Here is an 18549-nt window from a genome sequence, read left to right as displayed (position 1 = left end):
CAAAAACTCAGCCATAAAGGTAAATATTGAGTCAGGGTAAATATTAATTTATCTCGCTATATCGATTTTCTTCTTTTAGCAAATAGACTTTAATCTCGCGTTCAATAGGAAAAAAAAGTGAAGATATCGCAAGTTTTATAATGCGAACGATAATAGATCATGTAACTTTCCGTCTCTCGCGCGTCGCGACGCGCTTATTCATCATTCCCGCGATCTGCTGCCATCCCTAATAATATATCGCGAGCAAAAGTGCAAAAACAAACGTTCACGTGTCGCTTATCTTAATTAGTCTCCTCCTCCTGCGAATTCTTCGGAGACAAGACGCAACACGTCGCGAGACGGCAATTTATCGACATCTTACATTCAGGCCGTTAAAAGTTAAACAAGACCGCGGAGATGGAAGTTGTCGAGCAACGAATGCGCTTACATGCACGGCGCGTAAATCAACGACATGATGCGGGAAATATTAACGACTTGGGATACAAAGTCCTCTCTCGTAAGATGCCAGATAATCTTACATACTTTTGTTTCCTCTTTGCGTCGCGCGCGCCTCGTCAATGAATCATCTTCCCCATCTACGAAGGAATTAACGCGAGCCTCAATCTCGGATCGTCTAAACGGGTCTTGAGAGTTCGCAAACTTCCGATATCGTTATATACCCGTTCCTCATAAACGTGCACACACGCTTTCGAGACGCTTTCGAGAAACGCTCTGAGCATGAATGACGCGCACGGAATTTACATCGTCTCCCGATCTCGACGGCGCGCGAACGCAGGCTTAAAACTATTTTCAAGCCGAGTTAATGTAAATGCAAATAGCTCGGAAAATCAATGTTTTCCTTTTGCGCGCGTGCGCGTTTATAAACATTCTTACGTTTATAAAATTTATTGAAATTTTCCAGAGTTAAAAAAAAATGCTTATTTATTGTGGATCGAGAAATTATATTCCAACAGTATTATCGAAAAACAATCTCACGCTTGTAACGAAATTATTTTTATAAAAGTTGGAATTGCGTTTTATTTAAAGTCAAACATATCTTCAAAACAATGAAAGAATAAACAGAGAGAGAAAGAAATAAATTATCTTGTACGCGTTTATTTTTTATAGATAAACTTCGTTACTATTGAAACAGAGTCTTCTATCGAGACTTCTCGCACATGTATCTTGCCATATGCATGTTTGTTAATGTTGACAATTGCTTTTCTCTCACGATCACAATGAGCAGCTGCAGAAAGAAAAAAAAATAGGACTGTATGCGCGCTCGTTGTAATATGCACATACACACACACACACACACAGCGCAAAAGCGGAGGTCGATTAAATTATCTCCCGCGTTGGCAACGAGACGATTACACGAACGCGTATAATTAGCCCTATCGACGAAGGAAGCGCATTCTTGCGGAATGACAGTCCCTCCGAACGGAAAAACGCTACCGTTCTGTTCCGCGCGCGTACTTGCAACACGCATAAACATTCGCGCGATATATGCAGCCTCGAATCGTTGCATTTTCTATGTTGCACGAGAAATCGTTCAATCGTAAACATCTAATAACTTTTAATACTATCAAAACTATCGATACTTTTGCTTCAATATTTCGCCATCAGTGCTCGCTATCGATCGTAAAAAACTGATATCAATATTTTACCTCTTGCAAATAAAAATTTACTTCGTCAATAAAAAAAAAGAGAAAAAAAAGAAACAACATAAAAAACAGAAAGGTTTTTTTTAAACGGTCTTTTTCCACAAGCGAGCAACTCTCTTTAAATGTACATATCTGCCATTAGTCAGAAAGCCCTCAATATTTTTCGTTCTCTGTGCGGTATATCATAGATATAGATAGGAAATATCGTATCTGAAAATGATAGAACAAACATGTTTTCATACCTTTCCTAACATGATCGTCCTACGTAATCTGCGGTTCCGTTCCACGTGTTACGCCACGGACGAACATCTGCTGCCGGTGCTGCGCAACAATGAGAGAAGATGTGCACACAACGAGAGTTCCCGATCGCGAACGACTGCTTATATATGAGTTTTACGTAATTCATCGCGTGCGCGCGGTTGGACGCGCCCGGTTAGGTGTTTACATCTCGGAATGAGATGCGTAACAGCGAAGCGCATATGGCGTGCACGCCTACGCGCGCGCGCTTATCTCCTCCGACCGAGCGTACACTAAAGTTGGACGCGCGCTGATTAATAGCGCATCCGTTTTTTTCGTCTGCAACAATTTTATTTTATTAATTCCGTTGTTGGAAATTTTCCCAATGTTGTCGCTTCTTTTCTAACACAACTCCGCGTTCGCAGTTCTTAATGAATCTCAATTCTACGTGACGAGTCCTCGCGACTCGCTGGGTCGCAAATCATTTCGTTAGCGCGACTCATTATCATTCTCTTGTCAGCGCGTAACGACGGCGCGACAACAACGGCGCAGACGATCTCTCGACTTCGCGGATTGTGCGATTCCCCTATAACGTGCGGGCAACTTGCATACAACAAGCCACCTTTCCATTACATTTACGTAACACCGCGCGCATATACACGCGCGCGCGCGCCAATGCCAGTCAGGTATTTACACGGTACGCCGCGTACGGACTTAACGCATTCCGCCGGCGTTCACACACCCACGCGCGTACGTGCAACGCGCCATATCCTCCCCTTCGCTCCCTCCGCTCCACGTACACTTTCCGCACATGCACTCGCCCGGTCCGTGGGACACGAAAGAGAGCGTTTCGCTTCGCTCCGCTCGCGCGCTATACGGGATGTTACAATGAGCGTGACGTCACTTCCGGAATATCCGGCGCAGACTGTGAGGAGGAAGCTAGGTCGGTAGGTTGGTAGGTGGCCAGATGGATCAACGGTTACCGCTCTCTCTATACAGAGTGTCCGGGAGTTACAGAATGTCCTTCCGCTCGCTAATTCGGATATGGAGTCACTTCTTCCTGCGTGTTAAAGCTGTCACTTTATGACGAAGTTATTTTATGAATATTTTTACTTTATTGATAAAACAGTCGACTTTTTCGTAGAGAATAAAAACCCAAAACTACAATTACAAGAAAGAACGTCGCGACTTCTTTTCTCGCGCAAAATTTAATTAATTATTTAATTTTCTATCGCGTACACGGAGATATTTAAACAAACTCGTTGTTTTAAGAGTCTGGTGTTACATCTCTGGATTTCTAATTCCGGTGCGGCGATAAAGGAAAACACACTGAGTTTTCCACTGATGTGGAAAACACATCACGGCGATCGTTCCGACACCCAATGTCGCCCGTCGTTAACGGGTATGCTACGGTATGTTTTATTGCATAACGGTTGCGTTGTAATGCGAAGTGTTTACGACTCCGCAAGGTTCTGTTCGGCGTTGAATAAAGACACGTAACACCCTCGTCCGTGAGCAGTCACAGCGAAAGTACGATGTCAAAAAGCGCGCACCGAATGCAAGGTTACAGGAAGCGGTGTATCGCGCGGGAAAGATCTCGCGCGCGCTCATTAGGAAAGCAGGCGGAAATCTTTACGATTATTTTCGTGAGATAAGCGACTTTTATTTCTGCCGTCTAACGTAGAAATATTTGCGCGTCTAAATATACGACAAAGATTTTTGTTCCCTTCCCCTTTAGAAGATAATAAGCGCTTGATATTTTTCAATGGTGATGTTTAAATGGCACATTGTGTGTGTGTCTGCGAAGCGAGGAAATCTCCCGGCTCTTCATACAGAGAATACGCTCGATTCAGCGACGTTCGAAAGGACTGCACACCTAAGTCACAAACAGAGTCCCTCGCTCGGCGGAAATTACGAAACGACGTTACTCTCCGCGCTTCCGTCGACGTAATGCAAATACGAATCTTGTCGACACCGTACCCATTTCCGTGGATTAGGAAGGGACGAGGGAAGCGTACGTGGGAGTTCGAGGGAATTCGAGAATCGAAAGAGAGATATCCGTTCGCTTAGCCAAACGGCACTTGGTGCAGCGGGGATCGAAACTCCCTAGGATTAAAGTAAGCACCGATCGGCACGACGGGGAATTACCAGCTTCCAAGCAAGAATTACAGAATCAAATGGAAAACGACAGGTACAAGCCGGAGTGATATCCATATAATTTTATCGCAGCCGGATGAAGAAATGTCGAAGTACTTGAAAATTCCGTATTAAATCTCTCCTCCCACCTATCCGTTCATTGAATCTCATTCGCGTCTTTTATGAAAGTCTCGCAGAGCGTATTCACGTATTGCTTTTATAGCGCGAGTGTTTTGCGTGGGATAGAATAAACAGTTGAAAAAAATTGTTTAATTCTTTTTTTCATTTCTTTATCTATTTTAGATCATTTAAACTAATATTTACATAACATTTATGTGCGTTTTTCTAGGAGAGACGGAACAAGAGAGAGAGAGAAAGAGAGAAGAAGGAAAGCGTTCGCATCAAACTCGGTAAATATGCAAAAACTATTTGCAACTGTGTGCGAAATTGTCATCAATAATCCCGCAGATAATCCGAACATCGACAAGAAAGTTTTAACGATTTCACTGGCGGCCAAAAATTTTCTGGCAGAATATGAGAAATCGTCCGAAACTTTCTCGTCCCATTCGAAAATTCCGCTTGGCGCGGCGCGCGTTACAAATGATCGACAGCATTTTCGAAAGGATCCTGCGAGAGGATTTTGACACGCAAACTCCGCAAACGAGCGCGCTCGTCCCTCGTCTCGGAATAGATTTCTCCGACGAGATCCGATTATATATGCGAGGCAATTTTTTTTATTTTTTTTTTTCCCCTCATGTGCTATGCGCAGAAGCTCGCGCGAATGACTTAGAAATAAATCTCTGAACACCGGAAAATATTCACAAGTGGTCTGAAATTTACAAGACGAATTCTCGAGCACGAGAGTGTCGTCACCACGTTCGAAACCTATTTTAGTATTCGGATCCACTGGCGCGGATCCACTCTTGAGAAACCAATAGAGAATGTAAAATTCCCGCCGAGCACGTTTCGCCACGAAGCTCTTTTCCGGCGATCCAGAATGCGAGAGATTTCGTTCGAGTTTTCATAAAAGTACCGCAAGACCTCGCGTTCTCGGTAAATCGATTTGTTGCTCGAGGTGTGGGACATGTCAAGACTACTTTTACCGCGGACTCTCGCGCAATCGTCTCAAATCCACGGAATAATACTCCAATAAACATTCAATATTACTTCCTATCCTTTTCCTTCTGTCTGTTTTTCCCGCGTCTCTCAGACAGCCAGAACAACCGGGATACTGGACAATAATAAATAAAAAAAAAAAAAAAGAAACCGCGCGCGATCGCATGCGCGATACCACTTCTCCCCGTTCTTCCGACATGACGGCAATAAATTCAAATAACGCGCATATTTCATTTCGTGTCGTCCATCAAGTGCCATCATGAAGATACGATCGCGATCGCCACACACTCACTCTCTCTCTCTCTCTCTCTCACTCTTCAGATAGGATCGTTTCGGAGAAAACGGTGTACTGAATTTCAACCCTTTACGCTCCGCCCTCACTTCCCGTGCACGCGAGCTTCGAAGTTTGGCCTTTTCCGCTCTTTATTACGAGGCATAAAGTGAAACATTAAAAATCGTGACACCGCAAAGTTCCTTCCTCAACAAAAGAAGTAATGATTTGCGGGTGACTATTAAAATCCCGCGCGCGAGATGCATTACTGCACATCGTGGAAGTCGAAGCGCGGCGATTAAAGCTCTTAACCTCTTCTGAGCGCACCGACGAGCCGGGGTTAAACGAATCGCGAGTTAATAGTTTTGCTCTGCCCTCTCCACCCCTTTTTCTATAACCCGTAATCATATCGTAACGTAAATAAAAAAATTAAAAAAAATAAAAAAAAAAAACAAATTCAATTTATCTAGAATGTTATCTCGAACATCGGCGCGCGCGATCGATCTCCAACTTCGATCGAGCGGATAACCGGTTTACCGAGAAACGGCCTGCGTGACGGCAAACGTGCGAAGCAATGACAACTCGAGAGAAAGAAAAGTTTATTCAGAGTCCGAGCCGTGGATACTCCGGCCTGGAGGTCTGCGTGTGGAAATAGCGTGCGATACGTGCACGTATGCGGCAGTAAGAAACCGGCCTCGTCTTCTCGTGCACCAAACCAAAGACTTCCTTCTCCTTGATTGTGAATAGAACTGCCTGCAGGTCCCCGAGCTAATCGTCTTAACGGCAACGGCGGTTACTAAATAGCCGAGGATATTGACCGCCCCTGAACGTACACCGAGCGGACGGATAAGTACGTCGTAAAGCAGTTAACGAGAATCGCCGTAGGCCGATCCATCGCTAATTACCGATGCACCCTGTGTCACGATTACGGCCGCACGGAGATGTCGATTGGCGTGAGGCGATTCGTCGCGGCCTCATTGACGCCTGAACTTCCGGCCAATAACGCCACGTTCTTCTCTAGGATCTTCTCTATAATTATACAACAGCTTTTACAACCTAAATTTGAATCTGGATAACCGATAAAGCTCATGATGAGATATTTACGTAGACTGTCGATAGAGACAGTCTGTTCGACTTAAAAATAGTAAATTTGCAAGCGAACACACTGCACTCTGTAATTTTCTTATTCATTTAAGTGCGATTGCGCTTCTCCGTTTCACGTGATGTCGACGTTTGAACTCACCGAGTGACGCTTTCACGGTGTGTTTGTTGCGCGCACTCACGTTTAATTCGTGTAAAACGCGCGCGCGCGATTCTCAATAGACAAAAAGAACATGTTGTTAGGCACGCGTCGCACACGCGTGGCGTTCACGCCTGAAAAAGATCAGCCGCTGCTCGCCACTGTTCCTCTAACAAGCGCCGTGCATGATTGATTCGTCGCGATAATACGCACGCGGACGCGTTACACGCGGAAGCGATATTAATTGTTTTGTTCTGAGCGAACCACGACGGCGGCTCGAAGAATCCCTCGGCCATTTGTCACCCCGCTATCGATTTCAATTTATCTTAATTGCTCGCGCGATTAGCTTTCGCGTCCGAAACACGCAGCCGGCTTACAAAACTGGTCCCTTGCAAAATACAATTGACGTCGCGGCGTCATTCCCGCGCGCACTGCGCGATCGCCCTCCGTAAACACTTACCCGTCGCCCGATCGTTCATTAATGAACTAATTGCGAATGCATGGAATTAGGCCTACCTCTAGCTATCTCACCCCCTGCGCCGCGACCGATGCGTATCGATGGCGCGCCGCCATCCCCTTTCTCCCCTCCTTCTCCCGAGAGCCGAAAGACTGCTCCCCGCATCCATCCTGTGCACTCTCGCTCACTCGCCGATCCTCCGCACTTTTCCCCTGATATCGTTCGCCGAGTCGATTTCCCCTTTTATGGCGCATAACCGTGGCCATTTTGAGCCGGCCCGGCGAGTAATTCAATTTATAATTGAGCGAAAACCACCGGCGCTGGTGCCATCGCGTCTAGCCGGCAGTCTGTCGGTGCGACTACGTACGGGTCATTAGTACGTTGGCGTATCGACCGTCGTTTCCGAGTCCTCCCCCAGACCTCCCCCCGCCTCCCGCTTGGTTTCCTTGCAGTCTGAACAGTCATTAGGAAATACTTCCAAAGTCCGTCCCAGCTCATCCCACTTACTTCGCCTTTCTCGGTCCCTTTCGACTTCACCGCGGCCCACTCTCGCTTTTCCCGCGGAAACTTTTGTCTCTTGCATCGCGGCATCAAACCTTTTTCCGAATTGTTATTAAGCGTTCTATAATTTAAAGTTTCTTTCTAGTGCGATAATGGTTTCGAGTGTGTGTATTTTACTTGTAACTAAATGCAAGTAAACAATTATGAGGGTTTCGTTAAAAACCGGAAATGTTTATTTCTCTGAGCGTGTTATAAATCACTGTTCGATATCGATTCGCGTCGTGTCACTGCGCGCAGTGCTGTAAAATATGCGTACGCACGCGTGCACGCGTAATCCGTACTTCTAAATTCTCGCGGGAACTCTCGCTGACGTAGATTTAAGCGCGCGGAACCATCTCTCCTCTCCGCGCGCGTCTCACTTCTGCAAACGTAATTTGCGAAGGTAAATGAAGAGTGGAAGGGAAGCGCGGATTAGGAAGCGACGAATTGCGCATCGGTGAGCGAATACGATGTATTTCGGGAGGTAATAAAGATATCGCTTTTTTAAACGATGCAGAAGAGAGAGAAAAATTCAATAATTCAACAATTTTTCGGGAATACGTGGCAGCAGCTATTCGCTGGCACGCGATAATTAGTTTTACGATGTAATATATCTATCGTACCCAATGAACGTGATAAAAGCGCGCGAGATCTATATTAACATTAATAAATCGATCGATGCCCGCGCGATATGTTACATAAAGGGGATAGATATATACGTAACATTTAACCGAGTTCGGTTCTTAACGCACGAAAATTGACGCGCCGGTCGCGTTCGATCGGCGAAGGAAATAACAATATCAGAGGAATCGAAGAAAGGACTAATGTTCCCGAATACGCAAGTTGCAGCGCATGTGAAAGGCCAAACCTCCGTCCTGCCGAGCAGGATTTTCTCTCTCTCTCTCTCTCTCTATCTTTCTCTTCGTTCATGTCGTGCCACCTTTTCACCTCGCTTCGCGGCCGGGCAATGAATCAAAGCCGAACGAGCATTACCGTGACCGTATTGTCCGTGCAATAGAATTTAAACCGGGAGCACTCTCCTTTCTCCGCTAAAGACGAACTTGGTACGCGCACAGTTCGCGTTGGCGCGGATCCTCCGTCTCGCTCTATCATATTCCCGCTCGCGGATCGCGCCCTTCGCCCAGCCGCGAGAATACCCTGTCCTCCTCCATCGTCCTTCTCCGCCTTTCTCTCGCCGTGGCGTTTCTATGGAAACGGCGCGAGAGAACCAAAAGCTCTGCTATATCAGGAGAAACGAAGTTGCTCGTAGCCACGGGAGGGAAGGAGGAGCGAGCGAGAAACGGACGGAAGGGCAGAAAGATGAAACAAGGAGAGAACGCAAGAGGGAGGTCTGAGGGGTGTATGGTGGTCGGAAGAAGAAGCGGCGATGCGGGAATGAAAGCGGGAAGAGCGAGCGAGACGCCACGAGGAAGGACGACAGCGAGGAGACGACGACACGGTGGAGGCCTCGGCAAGGGAAACTTTGTAGACATTTCCTGCTGGCGAACGGAGCGCAACCTCCATTGAACCAAGAGAGAGAAAGAGACAGAGAGAGAGAGAGAGAGACAGAGAAAGCGTTTTTCGCTGGACAGAAACGTTTCGCCAAAGTTACCGGAAACGGCAATGACCACGCGCGCTTACGCGCTCGACGGAGGCTGTTAAAGTAATGTAAACAGCCTGTAAATCCACTACGAATTAAGACGATTCAATCCGAGTGAGTAAATTTTCGCGACACACACGTGATAGGTGTCGGCGGATCGTGCAAATTTCGCGGAAATTTGAGTAAACTTTTGATCTTACATGCGTTTTTTTCTTCGGATGTTCTTGAAACCGCTCGCCAATAGAAACATGCACCGCGCGTCATGGAACCCAAGCAAAATTTTTTGCAAAACCAAACACGTAAAATACTTTCTTGTATATTTTCGAGGACGAGTAAAATTGCACGCACAAATATTATAAATAATTTACGACAAAAAATGTTTGTACATGAAGCAAGAGCTACAAGATCTATATGTATACACGCGCAGAGAGACGTGTGTGTATGTGTGTGCCGCGGATTCGACGATATTTGCTCGCGTAGATCCGGACGGATTTACGGTAATAAACTCTCTCGGATACGGAGGACACGATTTAAAGTACATATTCGAGTTGTCGAGGCGGACACACACGGGACACACGTTGTTGACATTACGATGCTCGTGTACGATCCGACCGGTCAACACTCGTGTATCAGGATATCGAGGTTTAATGGATCTCCCGGTTGTAATCGACTCGCGATGCCGACACGGGTGATGACGACGATGACGCAGTCCGGGGTGTTACGTTACCGCGTAATGAACTTGCATATTTATAAATCTGTTACATCCTGCAATCTGCACAAGAGCGAGCGCGCGCACACACACACATGCCAAAAACGCGATAAACATATTACATATCACATAATGGACACTTAATGGATTCGCGCCGCGCGCTCGCGCGCCGAACGGATAGTATCATCATTAGCGAGACGCCGCGCGCTTGCGTTTTTATTTTTTTATTTTTTTTTTTGCAACGTACTTGACACCTGCGCGAAATATATTACATTATTAAGTCAATTTAAATCCGCCCAAAACCCATTATAAACGCCGATCCATGGTCTATTATCGCGGCGATGCGCGCGGCGGCGCGGCAAGCGTCGCGATAAATGCACGCTCTCGCAGGCACATTCTGAAAATTTATTGTCCTTCATAAAGAACGAGCCCGCGACACTCTTTGCAGAAAGTTCTCAGCGCGCGTGTCAGATATGTCACGTTACGCGGGGTTAAATTACAAATTTATGTAAATTCATTACGTCGTCCTCGCTATATATACGTTTAAATTTATTGCAGTTTAGAGCCGCATGCGGACTTCCGGGGATTTTATTATGCGCGTATATATGTTTACATATTCGTCGCGCGGATGCACACGCGCGGATGCACGGCGCTTTTGCGAAAACATCCACGCGAAATCGGTGACCGCAACCTAACTCGCAAATATCGTCGGGTCGTCCGTCGGTGGCGTGTGTGGCGCGGAGGATATTTTAAACGAATCATTCGCGTGTGTCACATCGTTTATTTCATCTCCGCGTGAGGAGAACGCGAGTTGCGATTCTCTCGGTGCGGTGTCTCTCGGTGCTATTTCGATGGGAGAAAGCGGTTTGTATTTCGGCGAAGTTATTCTCGATATTCATCGCAACTTTATACGAGAGACGAATCTGCAGTATCGCTCGCCGATCTATCGGCTCTCGATAAATTGTTTCGGTTACGCAGCCAATAGCGCGCGCCGCGGCCGCGTCCGTCTCGTCGACGACAAATTCGTGCGTTTTTCCCGGGGACCGGCCCCTAAATCATCGAAGTCGACAAGCATCGCGCGCGCGAAAAGATCGCCTCTCGTTCATAAATCATCGAAATCACAGTGCGATCGCGAAACGCTCTTCGCCCACGCCGAACGCCATTTTTAAAGACGCGTCTCTCTCGCGCGCGCGATCATTGCTTGTTCATGTCGTGTATACGTGATATAGATACCGAGAGTAGATGTCTGTTGATGCAACGGATCGAAGTAATCGGCTTTATCAATCTCGGATTGTGTACATTTAAGGAATTGACTTCGTTTTATCGACGCGTCACTTTGCTGATAAAAAAAAAACGACTCAAACAAGGAATAAAAAACGCTGACGTAACCGCGTGCGCATGTTAAACGCGAATGCTTCCGAGAAGCTTCGTTAAGTGTGCGATTTGTTCCAGAGTTTGCATTTGTTTTTTGTTTTTTTTTTGGTTTTTTTTTTTTTTTAAATCCTCGCGACAAAACTCCCCGTGTGTTGTCTCGTGCGCAAAATGCATTTAAAAACAACCCTAGTTGCGAGAAAATCCACGACGTTAAGCGTCGTAATTGCGTATAACTTGTTACTGCCGTTTGGTCTGTTAATGCGGAGTTTTCAGCGTGAAGCCCCATTAAAAAGTCGCGTGTGTGCGACACAACGCGGCGGAGATCTCATGAATCTTTCTTTTATTTTCGTCTCGACCGCAGACACTCTCGCTACGGGAAACAGACGACACGTCGTCGTTTGCCTGTTGCGTCGCCATTTAATTTTCGACGTTGACGTATCGTCACCACCGCATTACATCTCGATAATTATACGGGCCGGTAATGAGAAAACACAGACGCTACGAAGAAACCGAGACTCGTAAAGCTAAATTTTTCATCGCCATTCATGATTCACAAGCAAATCAGCCAAAAGAGAGAGAGAGAAAGAACTTCAAAAATGGCGCCCTTGTCGGGCGTAAATTGCGCACCGCGTCATCGAATGATTCTCCCGCTTGTGGGTGCTAGGGGACTTAATTAAATTATGTCGAAGATCCATATTCCAGCTTTTCACCGACCGATGACAGTTACAGAACTTTGCAAATTTATGTATCAACCTTTGCAAACATAAATTAAGACGTCAGCATAAATTCAATCAAAAGAATGAATAAAAAATTTTTTTATTAAAAGCAAACTAGAAATTTATATTAAATTTATTAAAAACATAAGAGTGCTTTACATTTATTTTTATTGGTTTATTTTATGTCAATTTGTCTAAAATTCTGTTCATAAAAAAATAACATATAAGTTAATTATAAATTCAATAACCTTCGTCATGATACATGAATATTTTGCACGCGTATACTTGCCATTGTGTCACGTGTGTGGAAAATAAAGGTCGAAGTTGTTACAATTTAATTTCAACAGAATTTTGAAAAGAGTTTTTTACTTTATCTAAGAGTGAACATATAGAACATTTCTATATATTTTTGAGAACGGGTAGATGGTTGGTAATACCTGTACGTTTTTCTCTGTACCCATGTGCGCGTTGCCGTTCGACTGGATCGACTATCCTTTTTACCTTCGCCGAAGGACCTCGTGACGCCATCAGACCCTAATGCGATCCCGTCTATTCCCTATCTTCAGCGCTCGTTTTGCCACGTCGCACCGCAACTACGGTTATCCGGCGCGAAATCTGAACGATCGGCCAATTTGTTGAAAATAAATTTCCGACTGTCCAATCCTTCCCTCCATCCGGAGGTTTCCTCCGATCACGAACCTTCGATTGCGGTAACATCCCTCACGTTCGAGAATTGTCCAAACGAGAAGAAAAATGATAGTATATTTTCGCGTATACACATCGTTCAGATCGTTCAAGGCAACGGACACTCACATAATTACCTGCGCATATTCGCACATAAACACCGAGACTCTTCTGTTAATTATTCTATTATTGAAAAGCGAATTGTTAAATTACGCATAATTATGCATGAAAGTGTTTCTGATCGTTTCGAACTTGAGCTAGAACGCGCCCGTCACGTATTGCAAGCTGAATCAAAAGATAACGCAGCTGGTGGTGTGGCCGGCGCATCGCATTTAGAATTTGCTCCTCCTTCGGCAGAGAAAGGATTGGAGATACGACCGCACCTCATCAGGAACAACGTGTATCTTAAATTTCGGGCGCTTCGAAATTCGATAGCTTAACACTCGCTTCCGGTATACGTCCGCGATAGTTTCGGTTGTGTCACAAACGGGAGCGCGTCGAGGAAACTAAAGGATCTTGAAATTAATACGCAAACACCTGTAACGACCTCGGCCACGGATATAGATGTGCGCGTTGCATTCTCCCGCTTTACGGTGCGCCCGAACATAATTACACGTGCCGGCATAAGTTACGCTTAAGTGCGTAATATAATCCGGCGGCATTAACGGTACAATGTTATTACACGTGTTAAATTTGATCGCCCGTTATAAGTTTCACGTGACCTGGGCGTGTCTTAGCAATGCTAAATACGTACGAGAGTATTCCCGCGAGAATATCCTCCTGTCAAATAAACTCATTCTCCGAGATATTTATTTGCAATTATTATTTACTTGCGGTTAGTCGCTCATCAGACGCTAAGTTTCGACTCTTACGTAAGATGCTCGCGGCGACTCTTTTTTACTTGCGTTTCTTTCGGCAATACGACGATCAAAAACCCATCACCGCTTTCGCTCCTCTTTTTTTTTTTTCGCGCTACACACGTATGTGTATACATAAAGCGTGAAAATCGACGAGCCATGAATCACACGCAGGAAGTGGCCGTGTAGAAATTACCGGGCGCCAACCGAAGTGGAGGGACCGAAAAGGCGGAAATTGGAGCAGAAAGTCAGAGCGGCCGTTTCTCGCGCCGTTTTCCAACGGGTGAAAATCAAACAAAATCCCCGACCGGGAGAGAGATCCGCGCCGTAGTTGGACCCTTCTCTCCATGATTTATGTCCGCGGGGGTGCTGATACAATGGGAGAATAATGAAGTTGAGCTACCATCGCCGCCGCTCGGTCCGGCTAGTCCCGACGGCTTAGGTTGGCAAATTAGACAGAGAATATGGGGCGAGAGACTGTCCAACTGCCGGCGAAGAGAGCCCAACCGGAGGAAGCGGCAGGAACGAGGGACGGTTTGTTGGGGAGGGTCGGAGAGAGGGGGAGGGGAACGGCACGCCGAAGGCACAGAAACAAGGGGCTTCCGCGTCGCGATTACACCAAAGGGATCCATATTGTGAATGTCCGAGTGACTGACTGGATTGCCCTTCCCTCGTGCTCTCCTCTGCCACGTTGCTTTTCTCACCCCGTTTCCTCTCGAACGGAAGGCTCTTGCTTGTTCCCCAATGGCGCGCCGACAGATATTTCTCGCTCGTGAAATCCGGTGTGGAAGCCGGCTCGTGTAAATGTGAGAGGAGTTAAAACGAAATGGATAATGCGCCAGTTGAGGCATATTACAGCGAACGTGTGTGTGTGTGTGTGTTGCATGTGAAAATGCGCGAAAATTTCTTGACACACGAGCTTTCGGACAAATTGATATCGTCGATATTACTTGGAATTTGCACAGGTCGCGATTTACAGGGTTTTAGACAACATTACATGTGTTGTGAGAAGTCGCGCGTAGTTTAGCGAAAGTTAACGAGACATGTGCAAAGCGTTCAACGTTGCAACAGAAATTCGCTCCACAGGATAAGGGATCGATGTGCCACATCAATATGTGATGAGATTTAAACTTCACCGAAAAAGGGAGAAGAGAAGAGAGGGAAAAGATAGAACCGCTGAACTAAGGGAGAAGCAACGTAACTTGACTTAATAATAACATTACACTCTTCGATAAAAATATTTCGCTATCATTTTTTGCAGAATTACTTTCAAAAATTGCGCTAAGATAATAAATGGTTCTTTTAAAAATGTTGTTTTCTTTAAATCATGTCTTCATCCGTATAATACAGAGAACGATGAGAGATGTTCGAAATTTTTTATAAATCACGAGAAGTACAAGAAAACTCGAATAGTCCGTAATAGCATTGTGAAGATTGCATTGGCAAAAAAAATCGCATTATACGCTTTGCGTTTACGCCAATGTTCGCGTCCCCCTGGCTTTCGATTTTTCGCTCTTACTGCCGGGTCGGGATTGACTCCTGCCACTTCCTTTCTTTATGCTTCGCTAACAATGACGCACCTGTCAAACGCAGCCGAGGCGCACCTGCCAGAACGACGTGGAACCCCTCACAGGAGCGCGTGCCCGTCGCTGTTAATCCGGAGACAGAGGGATAGTGAAACGCGGTTGTGGTGAACGCGTTGTGTGCGATTACCACGACAGTGCGGCGCGATTCGCAAAGACGGACTCGCATTATAATCGCGCCGCGTCGCGTTTTAACGCCGAATGGCAATTGCACCTCCTCACACACGTCGTTAAGTGACGATCTGATACCGCCGCGTATTTATTATTATGTCTTTTGCGACAATTAAACGCCGTTGGCGCAACGGAAGCGCGCTATTACGTTGGCAATGTGATGAGAACACAAACACTTATGAATTAATGATGAGATAATCGTAAGCACGGACGCACACCCGGCGGCGGATATTAAAGTTTCACGTTTATAGGACGCGTTCGAGCGAGCGAGAAAATTCGCGCTTCGTAATGAACTTTCCTCTTCCGTCTGCGTTTCTGCGGATGTGCGAAGATAAAGAGAGAGATAGAGAGAAAAAAAAAGAGAGAGAGAGAGAGTTGTTTTCAAGATTTATAAAGACCTACCCGAAGGGCGGATAACGTTGTCAAAGGGAGAAAGAACGTCAAAAAAAAAAAAAAAAAAAAGGAAACTCTCATGACGGACAAACGCGACAAAAAAAAAGACCGCGAGCTGTAGCAAGACACTCGGTTTAAAAAAAAAGAAAAAACAAAAAAAAAACAAACCAAAAAAAAGAACGTCTCCCTTAACGAACGTCATGTAAACGCTCGGCGTCGTCGTATCGCGGCATGCTTGACATTGTTTATCGGGTATAAGGACTTCCACACTCGCTTATTTCGTCGAGAGGGTGAGCTTTCGACGAAGACGGCGCGGGTAAAAGCCCTTGTAAAGTTGTTCCGCTATCGAGACTGCCGATCGATCGTCGAATCAGAAGAGCTCTCTTTAAGACTCGTGACGAAAATTTGACGAACGTAACGATATCGATCATTCGTCGAGCGCACTCTCTTGGCGGTGAAAATAAGATTCATTTAAAAAATTGATTTAAAATAATTTAACGTAAAATAATATTCTAACATGCAAATTATTAATATTATCTCTATCAGTCTGTACAGAAAGCTCTTATCTATGTAATATTTATCTTCTATATTTCTCCAGAAAATGGAGGACGAGATGGGGAACGGATCTATTTTATAAATATATATATATATATTTATACACACACACTTCGCAAAGTTACATTACACGCGAAGTTTACTTTCCAAGTAAGATTCACGTACGCAAGAATTTTTAACGTACCGTAGATCTACTCGAGCCGTAGCTGGAAAAATCGAGGAAAGGAGGACCGTCGATGCATCGCTCGGAGCAACGCGCGCGGCACAATCCAGCAGAACTCCGACCCCGGGGGTGCATCGATCACGACGATTGAAATAGAAAACTTTCCCCGGCCGCGATTCCGCGAAGCGCGTATCTATACCTCATCAAGTATACATCCGGAAGTCTCTTTGTAACGCTAACGGTAGAGCGTCGCAACGTCGCTGCAATTTCGGATCCGCGCTTTGAATTCGTCGTGCAGACAAGCACGTATAAGCGCGACTTGTCTTGGGCTTCGTTTCGCGGGGCTTCCGCGAATATTTACGAACGCTCTTCTTCCGCGAAGTATCTTCACTTCGCGGAATTTGAAGTTCATCCGATTAAGAGCAACTCGCATCCCGCGCGCGGCGTCTCGACGAGGAAGAAGACCTCGATGTGAATTCCGGGAGAACGAGGTTTCTCCTCCTACCTGCCAGGCCAGCCGGTCCCGCCGAATCCGAGAAAAGCGGCGTTAGAATTAGATAGCCGGAACAGAGAGATAGCGGAGCTGTGAAACGGCCGTGACCTTGAAACTACTACGATGGTCGGATGGTCGGATAACGCGGCTGGGAACTGTCGCGCGCGAGTATCTCGCGTGCGATACGGAAGTATCGATCCGAGCTAGTTCCCGCAGCAACGGGACTCGCTTTATTCCGTGTTCCGTTCGATTACGGACCTTTATCCTGAATCCGAGGGTATGATGGTATCGCGAGGCTTTATGGGCAAACATGTAGTGGTAGCACGCAGCGCGGTCGCTACACGAGCGCCGCCGACCACCCGGTGTGTGTATATACGCGTGTGTGAGTGGGTTCCGTGTTTTTTCGAATAAAACGGAAAATGTTTTTCTCTCTATCCGCGCAACGAGGCAGACGTATACTTTACGCGACGCACACGGATGAGCGTACGTATTAAAGATAAATATTCTTGGCTGCCGGCAGTACCAGGCGTGGTGCTCGCCCACTGGGAAGCAATTTAATGGAATACACGATCGAGGAAGTTCGACGCGAAGCGCGGCGAGCCGCTTTCGATAAGCCGGTTAGAAACGCGAAGAATTTGTTAGTACGGACGAGCGCGAGTGGTTGAGCGAATTGCGAACGCCGCCGTCGAGTGTGCGTCACAGTGAAACGCTTAACGCTTAAATCCCGCTAACTTCTTCATTGGCGAATGTATTTCACAATTAAGTTAATTATTTTCTCAAAAATTGTTTTCTGAAGAAAATTTCTTTCTTCGTTAGTGCTACGTGTCAAAAACGTAAATTAATAACAGATGAAATTAATATTAAAAAAATACGTTTCCACATAATGTCATGTACATTCCTACAAATTGAATTAATTAATCTGAGAACTGTTTTCAAATTTATAACAGTGGAGTCGATCGGATATCTTCAAAATGTATTTAATCCACGTACAAAAATTGCCCCGACCGCGATCGTAGCGCGCGAAACGATTTCTAGAAATCTCCCAACCAGCGCTGCGAACCCATTACGGGATCTATTAGGGATCTCCGAAGCTCTCCACCATCGGAGTCGTAGAAAAGTTTCGCGCGGTAACTCAGGTAATTAACGAGGTCGTAGAACTCGTTCATCCCCCACGGCCGATATCAGGCCGGGACGACGGCCGGCGTAGATCCGCCATCTAAATCGATTTTGCCTCGTAACGGTCTCCGATGATCATCGAGTTAATTAGCCCGACGTCGCCGTGTCGCTTCTAAAGACGATTACGCGTGCCAGGGGTCGTCGTGCACGATGACGATTCCAGCTAAGCAAACGCTTCCGGCACGGTATTTATGAATTCCCGTTAATGAATGTGTAATTAAGTTTTTTCACGACTTCCTCCAATGAACACTATCGAATTCCACCATTCGTCTTCATCGAGTTGCGCGAATAACTTTTTTTGTTCGGAAAAAAAATCTAAAATCAATTTATCTTCTTCGATAAATCGATCGAAGAATTCAAAGTTATATAAAAAAAAAAAAAAAAAAAAAAAAAAAAAAAAAACTCTATATGTTAATACAACTTGAAGAGTATCCG

General features: G+C 45.7%; 1 protein-coding gene across 2 annotated transcripts in view; it reads right to left on the bottom strand.

Moving 5' to 3' along the window:
• Positions 1-18549, bottom strand: part of LOC109852292 (Krueppel-like factor 6) — a 296434-nt gene that overhangs the window by 187466 nt on the left and 90419 nt on the right. The window contains exon 1 of one of the 2 annotated variants that reach the window (XM_020423330.1): positions 1886-1943. The exons of the other annotated variant lie outside the window; for it this stretch is intronic. Within the exon in view, the coding sequence (XP_020278919.1) occupies positions 1886-1897 (12 nt within the window). The 5' untranslated portion in view covers positions 1898-1943. Of the gene's footprint in view, positions 1-1885; positions 1944-18549 lie in introns of those variants that run through there. 2 annotated transcript variants of the gene reach the window in all.

This window comes from Pseudomyrmex gracilis, unplaced genomic scaffold (genome assembly GCF_002006095.1).
Source record: "Pseudomyrmex gracilis isolate BER0280 unplaced genomic scaffold, ASM200609v1 scaffold_27, whole genome shotgun sequence".
Classification (NCBI taxonomy): Eukaryota; Metazoa; Arthropoda; class Insecta; order Hymenoptera; family Formicidae; genus Pseudomyrmex; species Pseudomyrmex gracilis.
Note: the sequence above shows the minus strand (reverse complement) of the source record. Positions and strands in the feature narration are given on the sequence as shown.